At 42.9% G+C, this 20,965-nt stretch overlaps 1 protein-coding gene across 13 annotated transcripts in view; it reads left to right on the top strand.

The window, feature by feature from the left end:
- GRIP1 (glutamate receptor interacting protein 1) overlaps positions 1-20,965 on the top strand; it is a 334,184-nt gene that overhangs the window by 94,738 nt on the left and 218,481 nt on the right. For 2 of the 13 annotated variants that reach the window (XM_053406871.1, XM_053406869.1), the window contains exon 1: positions 6,375-6,959. The exons of 2 other annotated variants lie outside the window; for them this stretch is intronic. In XM_053406871.1, coding sequence (XP_053262846.1) covers positions 6,827-6,959 — 133 coding nt within the window. In that variant the 5' untranslated portion in view covers positions 6,375-6,826. Of the gene's footprint in view, positions 1-6,371; positions 6,960-20,965 lie in introns of those variants that run through there. 9 more of the 13 variants (XM_053406887.1, XM_053406875.1, XM_053406880.1 and 6 more) reach the window with 8 other exon arrangements.

Here is a 20,965-nt window from a genome sequence, read left to right as displayed (position 1 = left end):
CTTTCCAACTGCAAGAGCAGTTGGGCAATGGAAAAAGATTACTGAAAGAATTGTGGTATTGATTTTTTTTTTAAAGGGAGACAGTGGATGGATGACTGTCAAGAATTGTTTGTGACCCATAAATCCTTTCACTGTATAAAAAATTGGTTCAGATGGCCTTGGAGGTCAGACTTATCTCTTAACACGCTGAGAAATACTACAGTGTGAGAAATGGGTATGATGCAATGGCTTTCAGTGGACTGTGCTATCTGGTTGATGACTGAGGTTGTCAGAACAGAGTAATAATATGCATTTACATATATTTGGGTGTTTCTTTGCCTTTCTGGGGTTTTTCAGCCATTATTACTTTTTAAACTTGCTTTCATTGTAGAACTTACAAGAATAAGAAAAATCTTAATTCCAGTGCATTTATTTCGTAATTAGTAGGAATGGATATAATTAGTGGAAAGTTTAAGTACTTCCAGTGTGAGTTAATAAATTTTAGATCCTTGCTTTGTTATTCATCTGAAGCTTCAGAAAAGCTGAGGCACTTGCAGTGCACTAAGAATATGAGTATATATTTGTCCTTTTTATCACTAACCAGAACTTACTTGTTTGAGCTCGCCGGCAGTAAAATCCTTCTGTTCATCATTGTTATCTTCATGCAGCAATAACTGGAAGAAGCTTTATGACTACAGACTGCTTTCGGCTTTCGGGAAGCTTTTTGGGCTTTATCCAGTGCTTTAACTTTGGTCCTATAGTTCTCTTAAACTTCTTGATATTCTCTGTACTAAACATAGTATAATATTTCAAAAAATAAAATAAAACGGTCCTATATTTCTCTTAAACTTCTTGATATTCTCTATACTAAACAGAGCATATTTTTTTTTTAAGCACACACACAAACTTTCCTCTAGAGGTAACATTTGCAAAAGAAACTGAATTTTCACTTGGATTTTTGAGGATATTATCATTACATATTATCTATTAAATTTCTGTATCGTTCTTCAACCGAGGATCACAGGGTGGTTTTCAATATTAAAACACAAACAAAAATACCACAGTAACAAACAAAAGCAGAAACCCACCCACACAGTTTAAAAGGCCATAGGTATTATTATTTATTAAATTTAAGATTTAAGAAGAATTGCTTAGTTGCTCCAGCAAGGCACCGGTTAACTTTGCCTCACAGGGACACTGAGGAGAAGCAGTTCTATCTGGTGAGCCATGCAAGGGCAATAAAGCTTTAAATCAACTTAATATATTGTTGGACCTAATGTTTCAGAAGACTAATATGCTAATAATTGCCGGTAATGTATTGTGAGGGATACTGAAATTCACTTACCACATGGATGGCTCAGTTTCAAGAACCCATCTGACTTATGTTCTAGCACTACAGTGGTACCTCAGGTTACATATGCTTCAGGTTACATACACTTCAGGTTACAAACTCCGCTAACCCAGAAATATTACCTCGGGTTAAGAACTTTGCTTCAGGATGAGAACAGAAATCGGGCTCCGGCAGTGCAGTGGCAGCAGGAGGCCCCATTAGCTAAAGTGGTGCTTCAGGTTAAGAACAGACCTCCAGAATGAATTAAGTTCTTAACCCGAGGGACCACTGTACATAGAATTGTAGAGTTGGAAGGTACCCTGTGAGCCCCCTTGTAATGTAGGAATCTCAACTAGATCATACACGACCGGTGGCCATCCAACCTCTGCTTCAAAACCTCCAAGGAAGAAGAGTCTACTGCCTCTTTGGGGAGTCTCTTCCCTTGTCGAACAGCTCTTACTTTCAGAAAGTTCTTCCTGATATTTAGCTGGAATCTTCTTTCTTGTAACTTGAAACCATTGGTTTGGGTCCTAGCCTACAGAGCAGGAGAAAACAAGCTTGCTCCAACTTCCATGTGGCAGCCCTTATCTGAGAAATAGGTGGGGCCCCGCTGGCTCACCTGCTCACACAAACATTTAACACTTGGGACCCCAAACGAGCCCCTAGACTACACTGTAGACCTGGACACCCCCTTTCTAGGCCCCGGGCCTAGACAAAAGGCAGGCCGGATGGGAGATACAGGAGGGGCCTACCCAAGAGGAAGAGGTGCCAAGTGAAACTTGTAGCCCAGCTGAAGATCAGTAAAGGGTGGATCTGTTTGTACTAGCATAAAACCTCTCAGCCTCTTTCTATTTTAGTGTGATCTTTTGCTTTTAATGATCCCACATCCTCTTATGTAGCTACTGTTAGGTAACTATGTAATTAAGTAGCCCCACCACCCTGTTCCAGTGACAGAAATATATGTTAGCATGAGTAACTGAAGGGAGTGGTTACAGGATCCACTGATCAAAGCTTGCAATGGAATTAAAATATTTAATTGAACGGACTGCAAGGCATGTAATAAAAATATTGGATACTGGATACTACGGTAGAATATAAGTGAGGACACAATAATTATGTGGTCTGTATCAGAATATGTCTAACTTATTGTTTGATATTGCATTTAAATGGTTTCACTGCAGGCTCCTCTGCCTTATGAGCAGATATTTTCTAAACATATAATGTTGCAACTGTCACATCTCTTTGACTTAGAGCATGTATAATTGGCTGTGGTTTACTCTTTCTAGCTTCCATCCTTTCGCAAAAGAACTTATGCTGCAGAAACCATGTGTGGCGTTCACAAAATGTCATGCAGATCATTAGACATCTAATTAGCTTTCATTCTTCACACTAAACATTGTGTAGAGATGATCTCCTGGGAGTCCATAAATTTATTTTATGTTTTCAGACTTGAATTATTCTCCTTGTTCTCTGTTACCCTGAAATATGTTTCAAAACATATTTAATAGTATAAATAGTTGCTGTCATACATCATGCGTGAATAATGGATTTCTTTTCCTTTCTTTACACTGCTGGCCCAACAGAGCAAAATATTTTGCTCATGAGATTCAAATAGAATCAAGGGGTTAAACTTACACATACATCTTTCAAAAAGAGGAAGGTAAGTCCTTGATATGATTGTAGACAATAAGGCAAAGTATTCCACTTCACACAGCATGGCTGACACGATGGCATTCAGAATGCAATTTTGCTGTGACTTTCAAGCATTTATCTGAAAGGGCCAGCCCCTTATTTACATCTTTAATACAAATACGTATGCCTCTGCACCACAGTTGGCCTCATGGCTTTCAGCCAATCAAAGCATCTCTTGGAATAGAGAGGGAAACATGGTGACAGGAGATATGGGCCGGGTTTTAGGACCAAAACAAAAAAGGATAAGAGTTGGGAAGGTGATTTCCTGGGAAAAGAACATTGAAGGACTGGCAATGTGAATTATGCATCCTATGCAGTGGGATGGAATGATCTATCAATTTTGGTTCTCCCCATTTCTAAATTCAGTTATTCACATCTTGCAGCAATTTGCATTTTTTTTGAAATTTCATGAAAATTCATCAGAATTTTATGTGAATTTGTACTAATAAACACACACACACACACACACACACACACACACACACACACACAAAGTTTTGCGTAACATACACATTTTGCAAACAATTTCCCCTGATATAATGCATCTTTGTATGCTATTTCCACTAATATCTTCATTTTATGCATTATTTCCCTTAATACATGCATTTTTGTAAACACTGGCTGGTTGGAGAACTGTATTGCAAAATTCGGATCAGTATGAATTTCAAGGGATAGCTATGTTTCAGTTCCCATATTATTTCAGAAAGTGTGAATTGGATGAATTTGGCACCAAATGTGAACAGAAACCAGCTTTTCCTCTATTCCTAGCTATGCATTACAGTATAAATGTCTTTGGGTATGCAGCTTTCATACTAAAGAATATGCAGTGATACCCGTATACCTTACCGTCATCTGCCATCAATAGATGAATCAACCAGGTATCTTTGACCAAGCTGCAGAGCCTCTTTCCCTCTCTTGCATCTTCCATTAGTTTTGCCTGCACAGTACTGTATTATAAGGATGCAGAGCAGCTTGTGAGCATGAAATCTGTTGGCAGCAGGTGATGTTTCCAGGGTTGTATGGGGAGGTTGGGGCCTGGCAGACCCAGCAACTGAGGAACATATGAAGGCATCTTCTACTTGATTGGTTCATCTAGCCCAGATGCTGATGAGCAGTGACTCTCCATCCTTTCAGGCAGGAGTCTCTCCCAGTCCCAGGCCTGCCTGGAGATGCCAGGAATTGAACCAGAAACCTTTTGCATATAAAGCATGTGTTCTACCACTGAGCTACAGCCCAGCACGCTGCCTTTCAGCTTGCTTACCATCAGGTCCAATATATATTTCAGTATGCTGATATGTCCAGAACACTCTTAATGGCATGAGAAAGTTAATGTGGGCTGGGAGTTGCAAGTCAGGCCCTGACCTGTGGTTCCGCCCAAGTCCTATAGGTTAGTGAGGACTCTCTTTCTCTGCACATGTAGGCTGACCAGGGAAGAGGCTCTCACCATGACATTAATGCCCTTTGCTTTTTGATGCACCCAGGTCATGGACAGGTTTTATTTATATGAAACATGGCTTCCAAGCAAGCTTGAGTTACGAATTTCTTTTTAGCAAATTAAAACAATTCTTTCAGGTTAGAAGAGAATTTGGAGTTTGGATTTGATACCCCGCTTTATCACTACCCTAAGGAGTCTCAAAGCGGCCAACAATCTCCTCTCCCTTCCTCCCCCACAACAAACACTCTGTGAGGTGAGTGGGGCTGGGAGACTTCAGAGAAGTGTGACTAGCCCAAGGTCACCCAGCAGCTGCGCATGGAGGAGCGGAGACGCGAACCCTGTTCGCCAGATTACGAGACTATCGCTCTTAACCACTACACCACACTAGCTCTTAGGAAGATTCCATCCTATGTTGCCACATAAGGAGTAGCAGTGATGGGCAAAGATGCTGGTAAGATGTGACAGCAAGTGATACCCAAGTGAAGGCTTGAATATCCTGTTACAGTTTCTGGGCTGAGCTCTGGAACTGAAAGCAAGAACCTGGGGTGATCCTTTCTGAGCTTTGGCTCAAATTCAGCACTCAAATAGTAATGGACGAGGAGGAGCTGGTCAGTTCAGAGTGCTGGCTTTATGTGCTGGGGTTTCCCAGAAATGATGAATCAGTGAAGGGCTCCTTTACTGTAAATTAAAGCCTAGCTGAGTTCACTGTCCAGTTTTAGAATGACACTATAATTTTATTTTAACAGGAAGTCTAAGCAATTTCCACATAATGCGAGGACAGCCATTTTTTTCTAGTTCTAAGATAAGGTGATAATTTGGCTGATACATGGCGATGACCAGTGTGATAGGGCAGAGGGCAGTGAAATGGCTTCCAGTGCTGACCAGTGACCAAGGGAGAAGTGTATACTATATTGGTTGTTGCTGATATGCAGGGGTAGTGTGGATACTGCTAAGGAATGGCCAGGAGCACTTTGTGTGACCCAGCAATGTTTGCCCATGCCTGTGTATTGCTTGCACAATATTTCCTGAACTGAAGTATGCTATACTCTGCTCCCTTTCAGTGACCACCAATACAGATCTAGAGCCCTCACCCCAGTGGTCAGTGCTCTGTATCAGTGACCATGCAGTGCACTCACTTCCCACCTTGTTCCCACTTCTGATATACTAATTGCATTCCAGTCTTACATCTCAAACTGATACTTCCTGGTGATAAAGGATCCCCCCCCCCACAATTTTGCTGGAGTAGAGAGGGTTGCAAAATCATTTCTGGCAAATGTTATTCTGATTGGACTTAAATCAACATGCCTTGGGGTTTTTTTTGTTTTTGCAGTAAAAGAGGCTTTGATTTTGTTAGAAATTCCTTTCTTATCTTAGCAAATGCTTGTGGAATGGCATTCAAGCAGAACACATTGATAATTCTTTCAAGCTCTGAAAGTAGGTTTAAAGGAGAACATACACAGCTCACGTGTTTTCTTAAGTTTGAAAACTCACCAAAAAATTTTTAGGATGCGTGGTTTAAAACACTGAGGCATATGCTGTGTTTCCTTTGTTTGTTCGCTTGATATAAGTATGCTTTGCTTAATCTGTAAGGAGTCTTTCTATGTATTGCAATATTTAGTTCGCATAATGATTGAAATATATCAATGCCCAATGGGTAAATGTGTCATTTAGAAGCAGCTGCCAAGGTTTCTCCCCGCTGCTCCAATTAACACATTCAGTACACGCTTGCCAGTGAGTGGTCTGTGTATATGGATTAAACCACTTTTCTGTTTGTTCAGGCTGCATTGTATGGTATTCAGAAACGATGTGTTCCTTGTTCATTGTTCTGCAAACCAAAGAAGAGAAGAGAAGAGAGAAAAATCACATGACATTTGAAGGTGTGCAACTGCAAATAACAAGGTAGTAAATACTAGGTTGCAGAAAACCTCTTCTACTTTCAGACGTGGTTCAGTCCATTGAGTAACGTTTATCTCCGCCCCTCTGTCCCCTCTTCAAATGATGGAGACACAGAATAGTGAAATTCTAGTGCTGGGATTCCTCTTGCTGTCAGGCAGATCTTTTGAACTTTGTTCTGTTTATTTATTAGAGCGTGTTTGACACGAAGAGCATACCTTTTCAGTTGATGGTTTTCTCTTTATAAATATTTGTTTTCAGACTGAAATGGTCTCTTCGGTTCTTTCTGTTCAGGATCTGGCAAAGGTAACGCAGCGAGTGTCCTTTATTGTCAGAGCTTAAACTGATTTTTGAATGGTGCCAAGCTGGCTGGTCAAAGGGGCCAGTTCTCCTGTATTTGCTGCTCATTCATGTTCAGGCTGCTTTTTGTGAAGTGCGGCTCTTGGCCAGAACCAACAAAGGGTACACAGACCTGATATTGTGGGCTGCTGAATGAGATGGAGCGTTTCTTGGGCTTTGTCAAGCAGATAAGAAGATCGAGGAGAAGAAAAGGCAAAAAGTACCGGCCAGAGGAGGATTATCATGAGGGTTATGAGGATGTCTATTATTATGCCTCGGAACACTTTCCAAGTAAGCACTGTATAAATGTGTTTTCTGTTGCTGTGACAAATGTCCACTATTGCATTTAGGCATGAAATGCTAATGCAGACCAGAATACTACTGTATTTCACACAGGTATTAAAGCATTTCAGAAACACTGTTGATTTCTGCATAGATGTACCGGCAGATTTTTATTTTTTTAAAAAAGCTCTTATGATCTTGTAGGATGAAAGAAAGGCAGGGTTCAAAGCCATGGTTAATATTTCAGGTGCAGTTAATTGATTTCTGTTGTTGCAAGCCTTTTATTAAAGCACTTTAAGCTGTAAACTGATATTGCAGACCTTTTCTAATAGTGCACGTGTACAGTATGTCTGCATCTCTCTCTCTCTCTCTCTCTCTCTCTTTTGATGTGTGTGTATTTTCAATATATATTATGTGTGTGTCTGCGCGCACACACACATACACACCCCAGCAATTTTAAAGTACCATTTATGGTAGTTGCACTCATGCATAAATTTAGAAGTTGAAGTTAAACATAAAGGTTGTTGAATGCAAGTCAGCCCTTTGTAGATACGTTTTTGCTTCGTTCTTTCTAGGAGAAAGTAGCTCAAGTTTATTTCTTCTGGTGCTGGTTGAAAAATTAACTAATTATGTTGTCAGTGTATTCTGTTGCCAAGTATTCTGCAGCTGCAGTTTATAACAAGGCAACAAAATCATGCGTAGGATCTGTGCAAAATTGTATTTGAAAAATGTATTGTGCTCAAAATATTCTCTGTACCTGTAAGCTCTCTGAGTTCATGCTTTGTCTTGTACCTATCCCAAAGGATTGGAGATGCCCATAAGTGCCTGAGGGAACAATGGGTTGGGGAGCTACATGTAGGCATTGCTGAGTCTATTATGCCATGCTTTAAGCTGAAGGTGTTGACAATATAAGCAGCCAGGCACAAACAGATGTATAACATGGTGCTATTAATTTAAAATATTTGCAGCAAATAGTTTCCTGTCTACTGCATCCTGAGCATTTATCATTTAAAAAGACATAACAATTATATTTTAATTTAAACAACTGTGTGTTTTAAGTAGAGTGGCTATAATCTAATGCATAGTGTGCTGTAGCATATCTCCCTTTCCTTGGAGGAAAAAAAAAGTTAAATTGCAATTTTGGAAATGTACATGGCTGTGCCAGTGAAAAATGATTTAACATCTAACCATTTCTCTTTTGCAGACATTTCTTTTGTAGAATATTTATTGTGCACTTTGTGGAGTGGAGTGGAGTTGACCATATCTGCTAAAAACCCAAATGTATACCTTAATTTTTACAACATGAGGATTAAGTAATTTGATCCTAATTTTGATTCTCTATGCCCAGTGTGCGCCTATATTTCAAGCAAGAATTTCATAGTAGCATCAGATACAAAACCTTAGTCAAACTAACCTGCATATTACTGTACAAAATAAACATGATTAAAATAGCAACTTTGGCAACTTTGGTCCTTGTTCCACTTTCCAGACCATGCAACTAATCAAACAAGGTTTCCCCTTGAATAATGCACTTCAATAGAAATTAAAGGAAAGCAAAGGATACAAATGGGTAAGACAAAATTCTGTGAAAAATGGCACTGAGCAAGGGTGTGAATAGAGTTGTCCTTTAAGGATGTCTCATTGTCCACCTAGAATGATATGATAGACTCTTCTTTGTATGTTCCAGCCTCCCAAGGTATATCAGATTGTAATTTCATTCTGGTGTTTTACAGCTGGTAGTGTTTAGTCTCTCAAAAATGTTGAACTTGGAAAACACTTTTGCCATTTATCATAGATTATATTACTACCAGTAGAGTAGCTGCTTCACCTTCAGATATAATGATCATGTATGGTGTTGGGAATGCCTTCTGGTTTCAAAGTTGGAAGAAAAAGCTGCTTAATAAATAAATAAAATTCCAACAGATAACCTATAAGCATCTGGTTATCAGTGGTTTGGGAGTTGTTGTATCAGTAGCATCTCTTACAATTTCTTTTTTGCAATTTTTGTCTGATCTTGGAGTGCATGACTTGCGCTGCTCTAGTGACTAGAAAAGTGGAACACATAGTAATTGCTGCAGAAGGGTGTTCTGTGGAGTGTTGCTGTTTCTCAAACTTGCAGTTGTCTGTATTATCATTAAGTGTGGCTACTTTGACCTCTTGGTAGCTATTGCTTTCTATATGTGGAGCAAACCGTCTTTCATCTTTTGTTGTTGTTGAATGGAAGTTCCAAAGTAATTTTTAAAAGTGGGGGAAGATTTTCAAAGAAACATAATAGCAATACACCTACATTCCTTCGTTACACTTTGTAAATTGGGTGCTTCTGTTGGAAATCTTTCTGTTAAATTTTTTGACCTTTCCCCCTATTCCCCACCCCCCATCCTGTTGGGAGTTCTGCATAAAGGCACTTGCAGGAAAGTACAGCCATGTACATCTGAGTATGAAGTGTTAGGGCTTCATTAGAAGTAAACCCAGGAAGAAACAACAGCACAGAAACAATAACTAGTAGAATGAATTGTCTTAGGCAAAAAGTGGCCATACATGTTTAATACCTCCGGGCACGACTGCATATTGCGCCATGCAAGCATATAATTTGGATATTGGATCCATGATGTGGCATCTGAAGAATCTAAGTTTAAATTATTCAAAGTATCTAACTTAAAGATGGCATTTCTAAAGATGAAAAATATTTTGAAGAGCTTGCAGTCATGGAGAAACTTGGAGAAGACATTTGATTCCGCTGTTCCCACTCCAGTTAGCAGTAGGCTGAAGAGGAAGGTGTGTTCCCAGCCCCTTTAACCTTGCTTTATATCAAATTTACAGTAGCTGGGAGGAAGGAGGGGTACGTTTCTCATTTCATTTGCAGCTCTAGAACAGGAACATGTGGCCCTCCATATGTTGTTGGACTACAACTCCCAAAACCATTGCCCATTGGCCATGTTGGCTGTTGAAGTCCAGCAATAACTGGAAGGCCACAGGTACCCTAGAATACTCCACAGTGGGCCAAATGAATAATATATACCGTATATTACAGATAAGCTGCTTATTTTTCAAAACCCATAACCACAGATATTGCAGCAGTGTCTTCGTAGGGATTTCATGATTGTGCCAGGATAATTTTCAGTGTCTGCAATAACAGTACAGTACTAACTTCTGGATAGTTACTGCTGTCTTTGCAAACGTATCGTGTTCTTCTCCAGTAGATATAAGGAAACACTGCAAGGAGAAAATGTTTAACATCTGAAATTACTATTAGTAGCTTTAAAATGTTATGTTTGCAAAGGCACCCGTAACCGAGTTACATACTATTGATTCCTGTGCAGATGCCACTTTATGACACTTTAAACCCTGGCACACTTGGCTTCTGCAAGTTTAGCAGCGACACCCACATGTAATCATCACTGCTCCCAAACTGTTCCTCAGTCCAGCTGTTGAAAAGCCTTTCCACAGATAAACTGAAAAATCTTGTGTGGCAGGAGATAAAAATGTGAATTATTTTATAAATAGTTTTGACAAAAATGAGCATTTGGGATGAGCAATTCATTTGAAAAAGACTGAATGAATATATAGATAGATAGATCTATATAGATATATATAGATATATCTATATAAGAGACTGAGCAGGCTAGGTTAGTTACTATTTCTTCTTTTAATCTGTTGTCAAATTTGTATCCCCCCCTTGCAACCACTCTTAACCTTGCAAAAATCCCATTGGAGAATAAGTCAAGCAAGGATGTGAATCAAGGTTTCCATAGCTGATGAGCCCAGCAGTGTTGTTTGTATTTTCAGTGAGAAAGGAACAGTTGGCTGAACCTGACACTTATTGATTGAGTAGCTGTAGATAATCATAGACTCAAAAAGTGGAATATATTTGCAAGCTATTTATTTTAGTAACCTGCTGTAATGCAATGCAGAATCCTGTGCAACTGGGAATAAATGCTACCTAGCTTTGAATTACGGGAATCCATCAGGTAGGGCCATTTAATTATGTTGGCACTCAAGATCCCAAAATGACTACCTCTGCAGAATGAAACAGGTAAGCAGAATCAGGGGAAGAGCAGGCAGGTGGCTGCCAGCAGACATACCTGTTATCTCTTACTTGCTAATACAGGGATTGAAAACTATTTCCTATAAGGGGCCATTATAGGCCACTGTTGGGGGGAAGTCATTCTGTGGCATCAGCCAATGTAGGGGGGAGCAGAGCCAAATGTATGTGGAGTTTGTAGCATTGCAGGATTAAGTAGTTCTTTCTCTCTCTCTTGTTCTCTGTTCCTGCCTCTGTACTATCTCATCTATGTGGGATGCATGAAATTAAGACAAGGGTTGCAGGTTCCCCACCCCACAAAAGAGTTTCAAATGAGAAAAGAGGGCAACCTGCCCAGCCATGTTATGCTTTGATGGCCTCCCTCTCTGACATTAGCATTTGTTCAAGAAAACCTATAGTCTTATTGCTGTGATCCTGTGTATGGTGTTAGAGGAGACTCTTGAGAGTCCCATGGACTGCAAGAAGATTAAACCTTTCCATTCTGAAGGAAATCAGCCCTGAGTGCTCACTGGAAGGACAGATCCTGAAGCTGAGACTCCAATACTTTGGCCACCTCATGAGAAGAGAAGACTCCCTGGAAAAGACCCTGATGTTGGGAAAGATGGAGGGCACAAGGAGAAGGAGACTACAGAGGACGAGATGGTTGGACAGTGTTCTCGAAGCTACCAGCATGAGTTTGAGCAAACTGCGGGAGGCAGTGGAAGACAGGAGTGCCTGGCGTGTTCTGGTCTATGGGGTCACGAAGAGTCGGACACGACTAAACGACTAAACAACAACAACATTTGGCTAGCTGCCCATGCACCTGCACTGGTGCCTGCCCTGGTCTTTCCTCTATCCCCTACCCCACAGCCCAGTCTTTTGAGCAGCATTGGGCAGCTAGGTTATATCTGCCATTCAAATTCCCCTGACATAACCTTGCTCTACAACATTGAAGAACATTTAAATAGCAGCTAGACCCACCTGTTTGGAGCGCCTACTGCCCGCCACTGCTGGGTAAACTCACCAGTTTTCAGTAATAAAGGCATAAGGGCAAAAAGGGTGGTGACTGATCAAGAGCAGCTAACCCCACCTTAAAACCCCTGAGCTTGAGCCCACTTTCCCCTTTTGCCTGGTATCAGCATACTGTGGCTTGACCCCACTGCTGCAGTCCACAGGAGAGCGAGAGGGTCACCTTTTTTCAAGCAATTTCCTATAGATGTGTTCAGGCAGGTCATCAAGAGACACTATTGCTCTAAATGACCTTTGTTCCTTGAAACTGGCCAATCAGGACACAATTATTTCCTTCAATTTTCAAAGAATGATTCGTTCAGGACCAATTCCCACAACGAATCTACTGCAAGCACTTCAAAACACACACACATACACCAGTTGTATGCTGATTGGTGTACTTGCACCAATCAGAATTCATTCAGGCAGGATTCTTTCAACCGATCACATACCCTCTGCAGTCTGTTCTGAGAGAAGCATAGCACTTCAGAGGCCGGGAGGGAAGCAGTAGGCAGGCAGGCGGTGTTGCTGTGGTTTCAGGCAGGGGCAAGGAACCATGACAAGATAGAAAAAGACTTCCTTTTCTGCAGTGCAGAGCAAAAAAGCTCACCCTACATCCCATAACCTCTCTATGTCTATATCTTTCCAATCCTTTGCCTTGCTCCCCGCCCCCTCCACTCAGGCCTTATTGTTTCTTGATCTCCCAGACCCTAGACTTCTTCTTTTACCACAGTGTTATTCATCTCTCCTGGTCCTCTCCTCCATCCTTTATCCCTTGTGTTTCTTCAACCTCCCAAGTCCACAATCTTGTGCTGGTGTCAAATTTGTGTTGCTTTTGTGACCTCTGGCTCTGCCTACTCCTAGTTTCACCTTCCCTTAGCTGCCCACCAGACCCAGGCGGCATCTGCAGCCACAGGATGGTGAAGGGGGCTCACCTGAGAGCATTTTGCCCTCTCAGCCCACTCAGATTTGGAACTGGCCCTGGCAAGTTACTCTCCTGAACACTATAATTGAGAAAACAAAGCAGACTGTGGGAGGAACACGGCACCATGCCAGCAACAGCTATCCTGGTTTTCTGAAATGCACGCCAGTCTTCTGAACTGATATGTAGAAGTTGTGTTGATGGTAGTGTGATGTCGGGAGCCCAAGTGTTTTATAGAGCTTACAAAACAGTATCTATTAATAGTTAAAAGGCTGAATAGGCTTCTATACATGCCACTATATATGATGTGTCAAGGGTTTTAAGAACTAGAAATGTGTCATCTTTTGAACATTTTCAGTAGAGAAGCTTCTTTCTGAAGGATGATGACATTAAAGTAGCTGAGTTTGGCAAATGAAAGCTTAGAGGTATATTTCTGGTATATCATTATTATACTGTCTGAACAGGACCCAAACTTGGATTATTTCTTCACTATTCAGGCAGGGTTTCAGTAGTCCACAAGGACAGAGCTCCTGGGATATTGCAACATTCTTCAGGACGTTAAGAGAAGGAATTATCCAGAAAACTGGAGAAAAATAGCAGCACTACCACTCCCTAGGTAAAGGTAAAGGGACCCCTGACTATTAGGTCCAGTCGTGACCAACTCTGGGGTTGCGGCGTTCATCTCGCTTTATTGGCCGAGGGAGCCGGCGTACAGCTTCCCGGTCATGTGGCCAGCATGACTAAGCCACTTCTGGCAAACCAGAGCAGGGCACAGAAATGCCATTTACCTTCCCGCCAGAGCGGTACCTATTTATCTACTTGCACTTTGACGTGCTTTCAAACTGCTAGGTTAGCAGGAGCAGGGACCGAGCAACGGGAGCTCAACCCGTCCCAGGGATTCGAACCGCCGACCTTCTGGTCGGCAAGTGGTTTAACCCACAGCGCCACCTGAGTGCCACTCCCTAGTACTTTCCTTTTACTGTTTCCTGCTTTCTGTAGGATAGACATGAAGCAGCCAGTTGCGAACCATCTAGGGTAGTGGGAAGACTTTGCCCCACAAAGCTGTATTTAAGCAAGGGATGGCGAGTTCCCTGGAGTTTAACAAGACACACACTAGTAGTGTAGGTTAGATTAAATCCAGAGTAAATAATATGATTCTCTCCAAATGTTGATGGACTCCAGCTCCTGTCAAGCCCATCCCACATGGCCAGCGATCAGAGATAATGGGAGTTGTAGTCCAGCAACACCTGGAGAGCACAACATTGCCTACCTCTAGATGAGCTATTGGGTTTCTTACTATTCTGATCTTGCATTTATGTTACTATATATTAGGTGTGATTGTATAATTTCATCTTCTTCACCTTAATCCTATTGGTTTGAAATGTTTTGTTACATTTTTTTAAAAAATATGATAGTGTATTTTGATCTTTATTTGATATCTAGGCTGTCCACCGTGGAAGAGTGGCATATAAATAAACTAAACATTGGCTAGTACTGCTGAAGCTCTGTTAACCTAGGATATCTGCTGGTATAACTTCAGTTTACCTATCCTGATCTTTTCTTGTCTGTTGAATATCTGGATTGATCAATGAATGTTGGAACTGCATTAAATGTGAACAGGATAGCCCCTGATGCTGTGGCTCTTCATTTGTACAGCACTTCAATGTGGACAGTGCCTCATTGTTTTCTGACAACAATCTTACGGGGTTAGCTAGTAGTATTCTCTTTCCTTTTATTGATGGGGAGTGCATAATTAATGGTGAATCTGCAAAGATCAATACATGTCTTTTTGTTGTGAGTTACTTGTGTTTAAAAGTACAAGACACTGCACCAAATCTCCGGGTTGGCTTTTGCACCAGGCAGAGTGAGGCAGCCATCTCAGGTAGCAGATTTTGGGTGTTGTGAAAGGGCAGCAAGTAGTTAGTTATCCGTTTATAATTATTGTAGTTTTCCTGTGAGGCAGGGGAAGAGGTGCTTAGGACTTTCTGCCTCAGATGTCAAAATAACTTAGCTGGCCTTGGGTATTATGTATCTTGACTTGTGGGAGGGTGCACCATTTGCAGTTCTTCCTTGGGCAGAAAAATGACTTGACCTAGTCCTGCCAGATTTATTTTTAAACACACATCCTCTCCATAATGAAACACGGTGCTTCTCATGCCTTCCACTACTATTGCAAATTCCCTCTAATGCTGCTTTCGTACGACCTGTTTCAGCATGAACTTCCTCACAGATGAAAAGATGGGGTGCCTGGTGCTGCTTGGACCATGCAGAGATTGACGTTACAAGGATGTATCTGCACATATTTGGTTATGCATGTCTTTATCAGGTCATCATGTTCGCTGGCATTCTTCAGTAGGATCTGAGGTTAAAAAGGTAAAGGGACCCCTGACCATTAGGTCCAGTCGTGGCCGACTCTGGGGTTGTGGCGCTCATCTCGCTTTATTGGCCTAGGGAGCTGACATACAGCTTCCGGGTCATGTGGCCAGCATGACTAAGCCGCTTCTGGTGAACCAGAGCAACGCACGGAAACGCCGTTTACCTTCCCGCTGGAGTGGTACCTATTTATCTACTTGCACTTTGACGTGCTTTCAAACTGTTAGGTTGGCAGGAGCAGGGAGCTCACCCTGTTGCGGGGATTCGAACCGCCGACCTTCTGATCGGCAAGTCCTAGGCTCTGTGGTTTAACCCACAGCACCACCCGCGTCCCTGGATCTGAGGTTAGGCACCTGTAAAATGTGGTTTTGAAGAGTTGCATCTCAGTTTCCCATATGCAATCCTATATATATAAAATCAGTAATATGCCCAGAAAGTGCTAGTTGTGTGATAGTGACCCAAGGAAAGTATTCATGGAGTTGTAGGGGCCAAAACTAAGCCTACAAAAGAGGGTCACAAGGTGTTTTTGCCCCTGAGGGCTACGTGAAATGAAGGTACGTCATCAGTCATTGAGATAAATGCCAGTAGATCTGACAGGGCCTGGGCTGACGGGTGGAGTAGAAGCCATTCACATCCACAGGCAGAATGTGCAAGGTAGGAATGACTGTGCATCACTCTAACTTTCAGGTCCCCAAACAGTTGTTGGGGGTGGTTGAAAGGAGCACAATTTACATGGGGCAGGTGGTTGTGGGCTTCAAGGAACGTGAATTTATCAGGAAGGCAGCAAAAGGAATTGGTGGAGGGGCGCAGCTTCGGCACCTGTGTGACTGCACTGAAGGCTTCCCAGGACCACATGCAGCCCAGGGGGTCTAGTATTTTATGTGTGGATATAATGGGACAAAGGGAAAGGTCTTAGTCTAAGATTATGACTTAGGCTGAAATTCTAGCTCCCACTCCTTACAGTAGAGTGGTGGAGCCCCTACTGCATTGACATCATGGCTGCTCAAGGTAGCTGTTGTGGAAGGTGTGAGGCTGGGCCATCAAACTTTATCATTGAACTAGGTCCAGGCTGGCACAGAATTTGGGTCCAGATTGGGGATGCTGATGGCATTACCTGATGGCAGTGAGACTGGCTCAGGACACAACGGATGACAAACCAGTTCACCTTTTGGGGCTTTCTGCCAGGCTCTGCTGGCAGGGACATTGCTACTGGGCTTCTACTCACCACAACTTTCAGCAGAGCTTAGAGGAGGGAGACCTTTTATCAACCCACACATCCCTGCCCAGAAGGGTTTTTTGATTGCTCTGCATATTAAGGTCTCTCTCTCTCTCTCTCTCTCTCTCTCTCACACACACACACACACACACACACACACACACAGAGAGAGAGAGAGAGAGAGAGAGAGAGAGAGAGAGAGAGAGAGAATAAAGACATAAACCCTAGTTTATCTAGTTTACATTTGATGCTAGGCTACATTGGTACTATGTACACACAAGTCAGTAAGGGAATTATTTCTCAAAAACAGCAGACAAAGATCACAGGTGTAAGTAAAGTAGCACAGTGGCATCTAAGCCATATTGCGCCACACACCAGATGACAGTTCAAGCAGCTGTCTCTTCACTTCCATTCAGGTCATGCGTAAAATTGTCTTCCTGTAGCAGCCAGCCTCTTCAGTTCCCAAGGTCTTAAAAAGGCGGAGGACAACCAGCCTATTGTCTTTATGAATGTGAAGAAAGCAAATTAGTATCTTCAGTCAGAGAACACAGGGATGAAAATGTGCCTCTGGACCATGCTACTTGAGACTGGAGCGTTCGTGATTGAATGCTCCTCCATACAAAGCTTTCTCCTGCACACAGGAAACTGCATATCAGGGAGAAGAGTTGATGGAAAATATTTACTGGAAGGCCACTGACTCACATGAGTCTATGCCTGTGTTCTGAACTGGTACAGCCCTGAACTATGCCTTCCCAAGCTGCTTAGGAGATCTAGGCTTCTGGTGTGCCCTTATTACAAACTTGTTGAAATACAAGTGGGCATCCATTTGCATGTACCCTTTATGCATAGCTGTCAACTGTCCCTTATTTGACGGGAAACTCCCTTATCCCAGCGCCGTGTCCCGCTGCTGTCCCTTATTGATGATGTCCCTTAAATTTCCCGGGTTTCATGCTCGCCCGGCTCGGGAAGGAAGCAGCGGCTCGGGGTTCTCCACTGCAAGAAGGAGCGCGTGCTGGTGCCGTCGTCCTGGTGCGAGGAGTTACATCGGCCCTTCCCTGCCCAAGAAGGGGGGGGAGGGAGAGAGACTCTCGCCCATGCCGCCCGTGAGCCCAGAGGCGGCAGCGGTGGTGGCAGCTGAGGAGGCGGCCTGAGGGAGGAGGAAAAGGAGGGGGATGGGGAGGGACGCAGAAGGGTGGCGCTTCAGTGGCCACCGCAGCGCCGCAACCGCCTCATGCCAGATTGACAGCATCTGTCAGTCCTACCAATGTATGTAACTCTTTACAATAGCAAAATCCCTTATTTTGGCTGCTGATCCCTTATTTTCGAGGCTGTTGGTCCCGTATTTTCAAATCTTGACAGCTATGCCTTCACGAGATTTGTCTGAGTCCTGCTTGATTCAACTTTATTATGCGGTAAACTTCCTTGAGCCCCTACGAGAGGAAGGATAGTGTTGAAATATAATAAATAAAAACTCTTCAGCACTTGCAATGTTTCACTTGTTAATTTCCAATGTGATTGACCTTTAAGACGATGGTGCTTTCAATGGCAAAATAGTTAATGTAGTAGCGAAGTATATTCCTGATGGTGAGAAGGAAACAAGTTAGGACAAAATAGGATTAAAAATGTGCGGGGGGGGGGGGGAGACGCGTTAGCTGAGCTGATCAGCATGCATTAGAGAACTAAGTTGAAGGGAGGAGAGTTTTTGAAGGTGTTTAAATGCTCTTTTAAACATCAGCAGAGAGAGCTTTTTCTTAGGATGAAATAGAGTGTTGAAGAAGGCCAAAATATATGTACTCACTGCTTTTTCACAACTCAGGATATCACTTAGCAAATGAAAGGAATAATCTGATACTAATAGAACGAGTTGCTCTCTTTCACAAGCTTTTACATGAGTGGTTCCACGTGACAGAGATTTGCTGTTATAGAATAATAGAATTGGAAGGGCCCCAACAGTCATCTAGTCCAACCCCCTACAAAGCAGGAATCTCAGCTAAAGCATCCATGACAGATGGCCATCCAACCTCTACTTAAAAACCTCCAAGTAAATAGAGACCACAACCTCCTGAGGGAGACCGTTCCACTGTTGAACGGCTCTTACTGTCAGAAAGCTTTTCTGTATGTCTAGTTAGAATCTCCTTTCCTGCAACTTGAAGCCATAGGTTTGAGTCCAACCTTCCTCTATGCGACAGCCCTTCAGATATTTGAAGATGGATTTTTCCAAGCTACCGTATTTTTCGCACCATAGGACGCACCGGACAATAGGACGCACCTTGTTTTAGAGGGGGCAGAACAAGAAAAAAAAATTCTCTCCCTCTCTGCCCAGCGCCCCTTCAGCGAAGCGGCAGGAGGCGCTGCGCAGAGAGGGGGAGAATTTCCCCCCTCTTGTTTTCCCCCTCTAAAACAAGGTGCCGTTTAAGGTGCGTTCAGACGCCTTCAGGCGGCTACCTTGGAAGCCTGGAGAGTGAGAGGGGTCGGTGCGCACCGACCCCTCTCACTCTCCAGGCTTCAGGTTCCCTTCGACCTGCTCTTTGGGGCTGGCGGGGGGAAGCCCACCACCAGCCCCAAAGAGCAGGTCGGGGAGCAGCACAAAGGCGCGCGGCTGTAGAGGCTCCTGCCATAGCTTCTTTAGCCCCCCGCGCGCTCTCCCAGCTGGAGAGGTGGCGCACGGCTATAGAGGCTCCTGCCATAGCTGCGTGTCACCTCTCCAGCCGGGAGAGAGTCGCGGGGGGCTTCTTTAGCCCCGCACGCGCTCTCCCGGCTGGAGAAATGGCGCGCGGCTAAGGAGGCTGCTGCAATAGCCGCGCGCCACCTCTCCAGCTGGGAGAGGGTAAGCGGGGCTTCTTTAGTCCCGCGCGCGCTCTCCCAGCTGGAGAGGTGGCGCACGGCTATAGAGGCTCCTGCCATAGCCGCCCGTCACCTCTCCAGCCGGCAGAGGGTCGCGGGGCTATGCTGTCTTCGTTCCATAGGACGCACACACATTCCCCCTTCATTTTTGAAGGGGGAAAAGTGCGTCCTATGGTGCGAAAAATACGGTAAATATACCCAGCTCCTTCAACCATTCTTCATAAGGCTTGGCTTCTAGACCCCTGATCATCCTAGTTACCCTCCTCTGCACACGTTCCGGCTTGTCAACATCCTTTTAAAATTGTGATGCCCAGAACTGGACACAGTATTCCAGGTGTGGTCTGACTAAGGCAGAATAGAGTGGTACTATGACTTCCCTTGATCTGAACGGTGATATTCGGAAACAATCAGTTTTCCCAAAAGAGTGAGCAAACAGACTGCCTCGCCTCTTCTGTAATAACAACTTCAGTGTTTGTTTTCCACTGCATCAACTTCTTTCCAATATTCATGTAGAGCACACTTTAAGTATGGCCTTGAAATAGCCAACTTCATCTGGATTCAACCCTTTCTAAGTAAACTTGGGCATGAGGATTGGTCAGCTGCTTCCACCCTCAGCTGCCCTTGCTAGTACCTCTCCCTTCTGTCCTTGGTCAGCATTGTTGTATCTTAATCCATAAACTATTGCAGTTCATCAACCTATGATTGTATTTAGATGAGGACCAATTGGCTATGCTTTCAACTCCAGTTAAGATCCCTTGATTATTTTGCCTCCTGATAACTTAACATCTTTCCTCATTCCTTTGCCCACTATATTTATTGAGCTACAAAGGCATATTTATTAAGATTCTGCTGGAAAATGGGAAGTTTTTCACCTGCTTCTGCTGCAGCTTGCAACAAGGGGCTGCCATTGGTGGATCTTTACAGTCATCATTCAGTAATGTTGCTGGTCTTCATTTACAGTGGTATCTGCATGTATCAAGGAAAAAAATACATGTTTGATACAGAAAATTGCAGGTCTGAAAATTCTACACATGAATGTCCTTGGATTTCATAGTCTGACTAGATGGAAAACTAATTTTGAACACTGACAGGTTTGCTCAAGTCCTTCATCCTTAAAAAGATATAACTATAACTCTAATGACATCTAAATGAAGAAAGGTGAGATACTTGGACCATGCTCTCTCAATTTATATAAATTCTTATTAGATTTGCAGAGTCTTTCCAACAGAGCACAGAGAAGAATCAATCCATGCATTACTTGAGTGGTAGGATTTCATTCTCATGAGCAATCTCTTTTTAATCACTGGTTTCATTCTAAGGCTAGTCATGGCATAAAAGATTTTCTTAAGTAGTACTTACTCATCATAATGGATGTCTTATATGTCGGCTCTTGAAAACTGAACTTTTCCCTGCTTGTCTTCTTCTTTTTAGATATACTTTATTATTCCAAAAGATACTTATTTTAAAATCAGCTCAGTGCAAATTAAGATATATTTCAGCAGGGTTTAAAAAGTCATTTCACAATAATGACTAAGGACGTGATCCAGTTCTAGCCTGCATCAGTGAGTGCACACCGCTCTCTGCACATGGGAATGGGAAGATTTGGTAGAGAACTGGCTTGCGATATAAAT

This window comes from Podarcis raffonei, chromosome 10 (genome assembly GCF_027172205.1).
Source record: "Podarcis raffonei isolate rPodRaf1 chromosome 10, rPodRaf1.pri, whole genome shotgun sequence".
Taxonomy (NCBI): Eukaryota; Metazoa; Chordata; class Lepidosauria; order Squamata; family Lacertidae; genus Podarcis; species Podarcis raffonei.
The sequence above is the reverse complement of the archived record's forward strand: the minus strand, read 5'-3'. Positions and strand labels throughout refer to the sequence as shown.